The 7,221-nt window shown below is 47.1% G+C and overlaps 1 protein-coding gene across 1 annotated transcript in view; it reads left to right on the forward strand.

Moving 5' to 3' along the window:
- Positions 1–7,036: 7,036 nt before the first annotated feature.
- The window catches only part of spon2a (spondin 2a, extracellular matrix protein), a gene marked incomplete at its 5' end in the record, with an annotated part of 6,357 nt that continues 6,172 nt past the window's right edge, over positions 7,037–7,221 (forward strand). The window contains one exon of the mRNA XM_083685997.1: positions 7,037–7,221. This exon is cut by the window's right edge and continues 44 nt beyond it. Coding sequence (XP_083542123.1) covers positions 7,037–7,221 — 185 coding nt within the window.

Genomic DNA, 7,221 nt, shown 5'->3' on the forward strand with positions numbered 1-7,221 from the left:
TTAAATGGGTCACAGCACAACATCTGAGGGCAGAGAGGAGTTGTCGTTTGACCAGATAAAAGGTCATGGTCACAGAATCCACTGGTCCCATCCAGGTATGCATTGCATTAGCAACCCAGCGGACAAATATTTATCGATGGTCTCCTTCTCCTCTAAATATTAGTCCTAACATTGGACGTCTTGGTTGCGTCAGTGGAGATGCCATTGGCAGAGTTTGGTGTTTATATCCATGGTCCTGTGTCATGAATCAACTCCATTGCGTCAACATTATTATAAAGACCATCAGTATGTTATCAAGAATAGCAACCAATATGTATTTGTAATAGTGGGCCTACCATCCTATTGTCCTGTCCCAGGTTCAGTAGTATCCTTTCAGGGGGGAGTTTGGATGATGGAGAGTATGAAACTTCACCTCCAGCTGTGGTTAGCAGGGCACAAGTCCAGCAGTGTGGTTAGTCAGGAGTTTTCACTATTTCTCTCTCACTTGGCCTCCACAACTGTTTACTTGGCCCAATATTTCATGATGAGTGGTGCTGTGTGTGTGTGTGTGTGTGTGCGCGTGTGTGCGCGTGCGTGCGTGTATGTGAGAGAGTGTGTCTATCCTCCTTTGGTGATTGAGGTGTGTGTGTGTGTGTGTGTGTGTGTGTGTGTGTCTGTCTGTCTGTCTGTCTGTCTGTCTGTCTGTCTGTCCTCCTTTGGTGGTTGAGATGTGTGTGTGTGTGTGTGTGTGTGTGTGCTTCCACATGGGTGTGCATGCATACTTGCCTGCTGAGTGTCACATGGTTTAACGTGTCCTGTGCTGAGTACAGTTAGCTGCGCTGCGGATGTGCGCACTCTGTGGTGACTTAGTACCAGAACAGGCCTGTGTAGCTACATTCCATTGTGTGTGTGTATGTGTATTGGTACTTGTGTGGAGGTGTGTGTGTTTGCGATTGTGTGGAGGTGTGTGTGTGTGTGTGTATGTGAGTGTGTTTGCTATTATGTGTGTAAGTGTGTGTGCTTGCCTCTATGTGTGACGCTCTACACAGGGACATGTGGACGCCCAGCTCTCTGTCATTAATCAGAGGAAGGCTGGGTTTTCCCCTAACCTACTTTCTGCACAGACGGGCAGAGAGACGGAAACCTGCTGCCGAGACAGAGAGGGGGAGCAAGGGATGGAGAAAGGGGAGAGGGAGAGAGAAAGAGAGGGGAAAGGGAGATAGAGAGGGAGAGAAACTAGTAGAGGGAGGAGGAGGAGAGAGGAGGGAAGGGGAACAGTTTATAGAGGGAGAGGGATGTCTGAAGAGAGAAGAGGGGAACAGAGAAACGGTGAGAGAAGGAGTCTTGGAGGTTTTTGACATCAGGGCATCAAGTCAAGATGGAACTGTCAAATTGTTCCACCTTCCTCCCAATATATCACTCTTCTCCTCCTCTTCCTCATCCCTCTATCCCAGGGACGGTCCGCCGTGTGCTTTTGTTCCTGGAGGGGTCAGTGAAGAGGCAGCATGACGTAGCCTGATTCAGGGCTCTATGCTACTTATTCTTTCCATAGCAAAGAAGTCTCTTCAGATAAGCCTAGTCTGATGTGTGTGACAGCCAACGTCTACAGGCTACCTCTGTCTGCTCTGGCTGGAGGGTAGCCTCAGGCTTAGCTAAGATAGTTAGGAATGACATGCCTCTTGGAGGAGGTCCAGAGACGTTTCTTTCTTTGTGTGCGTGTGCGTGTGCGTGTGCGTGTGCGTGTGCGTGTGCGTGTGCGTGTGTGAGAGAGTGTGTGTGAGTGTGTCTGAGCAGGCATGTATATGTAAAAGAGTGAACTAGTTTGTTCCATACAGTACATCCCTGCTATCCCAAATGATGACTGGTCTGTCTTGCCGAGGATAAATACATTTAAAAAAAAAAAGTGACATATGATCTCAGGCTTCTGCTGATGATGATCGCACACACACACACACACACGCACGCACACGCACGCACGTGTGTGTGTGTTTTGTTCTTGTGTGGGGATAAACTGTGCTCCCCTCTCCTTATGCAACACACACAAAAACACACACACACACACACACACACACACACAGGTCTGCGCATTCACACACAGACATGCTGCCCTCTCCCAACCACTAAGCCCATACACAGAGTTAGACTTTTTCAACCAGTAATCAACCACACTGGTAGGCATGAGGCACACACACACACACACACACACACACACACACACACATACACACACACACACACTCGTTCACACTGTGCTCCATCGACACGTCCATCAAGCAGCGACTGGTAACAGAGAGCCTCCCAATTTGTCCATGTGTCTGCCAGCTGTGGGGGACTGGTTGAGACAGACAGACAGACAGACGGACGGGGCAGTAACACACACCCTCTCTCCCTCACTGTCCTCCCAGGCTCTAATCTACACTGGATTGACCACCTAGAGTCAGTCAGCCTTCCCTCTTTCTGACTCGCAAGCACTTTTTATTTTTTATTTTTTTTATTCCCTTTACCACAATGATTCTGCTGATCTGTCATTGTCAACCACCTCTGCTCTCTCAAGCCCAATCGTAAGAGGTAAAAAACAAGATTAAAACCACAGCTTTGGGGAACGGGAACTACAACAGGAATCCGCTGCCGAGCAGAACCTATGAAGTCAGAATAATATGGTGTTGATTACCTTGTCATGAGCGGGGGGGGGGGGGGTTACTGAGTTTACACAGCGATTGTGAGACAGTGTGAGAATTTGCGTGTGTACACAGAAAGGAGAGAGGGGGAGAGACACTGTCGGAGAGGAGAGGAGAGGGGGGCTGTGCACTGCCTTTCCATACAAGGAGAGGTAGGGGGAGAAAAGAAGGGGAGGGAGAGAGAGAGAAGAGAGGAGGGGAATACAACGGGATACAATGAGGAGGAGGGTGTGAGAAAGGGAGATTTGGAGAGAGATAGAGGAGAGTGAGGGATAAAGACTGATAAGGCTCCCTGATCCTGCACTCAGAAGGAGCGGAGCAGGAGAGAGAGACAGACAGACAGAGAGAGAGACAGAGAGAGTGAAGGAAGAGAGGGAGTGACTGACTATTCCCTGCTGTCCTGCTGAACTATCCTCTGTCACTCACTGATTCGTCCAGCCCAGGTAGGTGACTGACTGCAGCCCCTCTCCCTCACACTGAGTGCACCATCCTGTGTGTGTGTGTGTGTGTGTGTGTGTGTGTGTGTGAGAGAGAGAGAGAGAGATATGAGGTGCAATATGCCTTTATCAGTGCAACTCTCTCTCTCTCTCTCTTTCTTTCTTTCTTTCTTTCTTTCTTTCTGTGTGTGTGTGTGTGTGTGTGTGTGTGTGTTTCTGATCCCTGGTTTTAACTGTCTCCCTCCTCTCTTGTCTTTTTGCTGACTAGGTTTATGTAAAAGAACAATACTCTGTCTCTGGTGAATGCTTCAGCATATGCTCCTGTCCAAACCCAGGCAGCATTTTTCTCTCTTTCCACTCTCTCTCTCTCTCTCTCTCTCTCTCTCTCTGAACTCCTGCCTGCACTGTCATCAGTGTGGTTTGCCTTCAGCATGCATTTGAAAGGGGAGTAATTTTTGACCTAATTTTAGTCGTGGGTGTGCGTGTGGTGTGCGTGTGTTTTCACACGCGTGCAGGTGTGTTAGCGTGCACGTGTGTGTGTATTTGTGTGTGTGTGTCTGTGTGTGTGTGTGTGTGTGTTAGCTCTGCATGAGCCTGGTGTAATTACACAGTGTAAAGGTCCATAGGACTGCAGGCTCTCTTGGCATCTCTCCACATCCCCTTGTTTTATTGTGTCTCGTGCCGAAGAGAACGAGCGAAAACTGCTGTGTGTGTGTCTAACAGATGACAATTAACGTATCGCTGCTGTGTGTGTCTGTCTGTGTTGACTTCTATGACTCATAATGAAGTGCCAGTAATTAATTTGTGTCTGTATAGCAGATTCAGTGTGTCTGTATAGCAGGGTTGGGCTCAATTCCATTTCAGTTCAATCAAATTCAGTCAGTAATCAGCAATTCCAGACTTTGAAATTCTCTCCATTGATAAAGCATAGAGGAAATGTGGAATTGGAATTGGAATTTCAGTTTACTTCCTGAATTGACTGAATTAAAATAAGCCTGAGCCCGACTCTTCTTGCCACTATGTCTTTTGAGGAGTCTGTTGACTTTTGGAGGTCAGTACATCAGCACCTGTCTGTGGATCTCTATAGAGTCACAGAGCTCATAGTGTCCATCTCATTGTATTGTGTCTCTAGTGAACGGGACAGTGATGTAGTCGTAGCATGGCACAGCGTTTCTATAGATTACCGTATATCAGACACCCCAAGCAGCCGCAGAATGCAGACGGTTAAAACGAGCGATCAGGGCCAGTTAGCCAGCCCTCATATCTTACAACACACATGCACACGCACACACACACAATCTCGCACACAAATGCACACACACACACACACACACACACACACACACACACAAACACACACACACACACAGATACCCCTCACCACACATTGTCCCTGAAGTCTATTTAGAGTGGTCAGATAGTGTTACTTCTCGAATATAGCTCCACAACTCAACTCTGCTGTTTTTTCTTCCAGTGGATCACGAGTCGGTCACCCAGCCGTAGATGTCAGTGTGCTGTCATCCATTCTTTCTTATATGAACAACCGCAAAGTTTAACAGGCAACCATAAAAATACCATGAGTATGGAAGCACAGACTCTGCTTTGATCTCAGAGTTCTGTCATCTGATCATCTCTCCGGCTGTGACTCTACTGGGGAGAAAGCTCTGACCACTGGGCGATCTGTGGCAGCGGCTAGCCTGTGCTGCAAAACCACTGTCCCCTCTCCACTCACTGCCCCAGTATGTTCCCACACACACACACACACTTGCGCGCACAAACAGAAACGCACACACAACACGCACACACACTGAAAATAGTCTTGCTTGTGTGTTGTTCTGTTATTTTAATTCTCGCAGCCTTGTAAACAAGACGGTAAATCACGGAGAAGAGTGATTGAGCTGGATGGGAGAGAGGAGGGTGGGGAAGTGAGGGGGTGACCAGAGGGTGGGGAGGTGGGGGGGTGACCAGAGGGTGGAGAGGTGGGGGGGGTGACCAGAGGGTGGGGAGACCAGAGGGTGACCAGACGGTGGGGAGGTAGGGGGGACGAGAGAGTTTGGAGGTGGGGGATTACTAGAGGGTTGGGAGGTGGGGGGGAAAGGAGGGGACCAGAGCGTTGGGAGGTGGTGGGGGGGGGGCGGAGGTGAGGAGGGTCCAAGGTGGTGGGAAAGGGAGAAGAGGAGGGGGACACAGAAGGAAGGGGGGGAGAGAAGGGGTGGAGTTGGGGGACACAGAAGGCAGGGGAAGAGAGGAGTGGGACACAGTGGGAACAGTGGGACAGGCAGCTGCTGATTTACACTTATCCCTGGGAGCATCGTAAAAAAAGAAACTTAAGCCCTGCAGTACAGAGGCAGAGTGCAGAGATTTGGCACACACACACACACACACACACACACACACACACACACACACACACACACACACATACACACACACACACACACACACACAGAGTCTGACTCAGCACTCTGTGGTCAGTGAGGTCACCAGGCTGTACTGTAGGTCTATCCTGAGGATGGCAGCCATGTTAGATGATCTCAGCAGGCTCTTGTCCAGACATTCCAGTGTTCAATGCTGCCCTCTGCTCTCTGGCTGACCCTGATCCTGACCCAGGGAGAGAAGAGGAGGGTATACAGTGGCTTTGGAAAGTATTCAGACCCCTTCACTTTTTCCACAATTTGTTTTGTTAAAATGGATTAAAACACACAATACCCCATAATGACAAAGCGAAAACACATTTTTAGACATTTCTGCAAATGTATTAAAATTTAAATACAGAAAAACCTCATTTACATAAGTACTAAGACCATTTGACACTCTTAAAATTTGAGTCACTCAATAAGTTGAATTGAGTCCATCTTAATGCAAGGATAATAGTTAATATGATTTTGGAATTAATATCTTTGTTTTTATATGGTCTCTGATTTACATAGGAATGAATTACACACTGTGTGGATCAGATTGCCATTACAAATTGAGCAAATGGAGAGGAATAAAACTGCTCAGGAATGCTACTTTGAGGCCTGGGAAGACTTACAAAAATCTACAAAGTTGAATGGCGGAGAGGAAAAAACACAGTTGATGGGACAACATCATTTCAGTCACCCTACAAAATTGGTCTATAGCCAAATGAACAAAAACAATCCCGTAATGGAAAATAATCTATCTCATATTCATAATTGTGTTTGCAACAATGAGTCTGGAATGTGTTTATTTGGTTTTACTACAATGCATTAAGTTTAGTGCAAATCCATCACATGCAATGCAGTTTCTGCACCATCCCTCGTGTGAAGAATACTGGTAGCTGCATCATGTTATGGGTATGTTTGTCACCGGCAGGGACTGGGGAGTTGGTTGGTAGTGACATCCTAATCCACACAGTGTGTAATTGATTCCTATGCAAACCAGAGACTATAAAAACAAAACATATTAATTCAAAATCACATGAACTGTTATCCTTGCACTCAGATGGACTCAATTGAAATTGTTGAGTGACTTGTTGAAGAACTTTTTTCATTTTAGCAAATTTTAAGTGTCATAGCAAAGGGTCTGAATACTTACATAAATTAGGTTTTTCTGTATTTATATAATTATAAATATAAGTATAAATATAAAAACATGTTTTCGCTTTGTCACCATGGGGTATTGTGTGTGGATTGATGGCAAAAAAATAAATATAATCCACTTTAAATTGAGTCTATAACACAACAAAATGTGGAAAAAGTGAAGGGATCTGAATACTTTCCGAAGGCACTGTATACAGTCAGCGTTGATGTTCACCGTAAGCTAGAGGCTGGTGGGTTACAATCGGCTTTCACCATTACATCAAAGTCATTTGTACTCCAGTTTCTCCAGGGATAGTATGATTTTAGGACTCTGATCTGAGATCCCCCCACGTCGACGACACTTAAGTACCGCTCTCTTTTTTCTGTTGTCCGCCCTTAGATGATGTCATCGGAGCTCCTGTCCTGTGGTTGGCTGCCGCAGCTGCTCATCGTGCTTCTGAAGCTCACACTGTCCGGCGCTGGCCCCGTCAGACCGGCCAACGGGACGGCGTGCGCCGCCAGAGGCCCCGCCTCCTACATCCTGGTGTTCACGGGTCACTGGAGTCCGCAGACCTTCCCCAAACA

The sequence above is a fragment of the Argentina silus genome (genome assembly GCF_951799395.1).
Source record: "Argentina silus genome assembly, chromosome: 15".
Classification (NCBI taxonomy): Eukaryota; Metazoa; Chordata; class Actinopteri; order Argentiniformes; family Argentinidae; genus Argentina; species Argentina silus.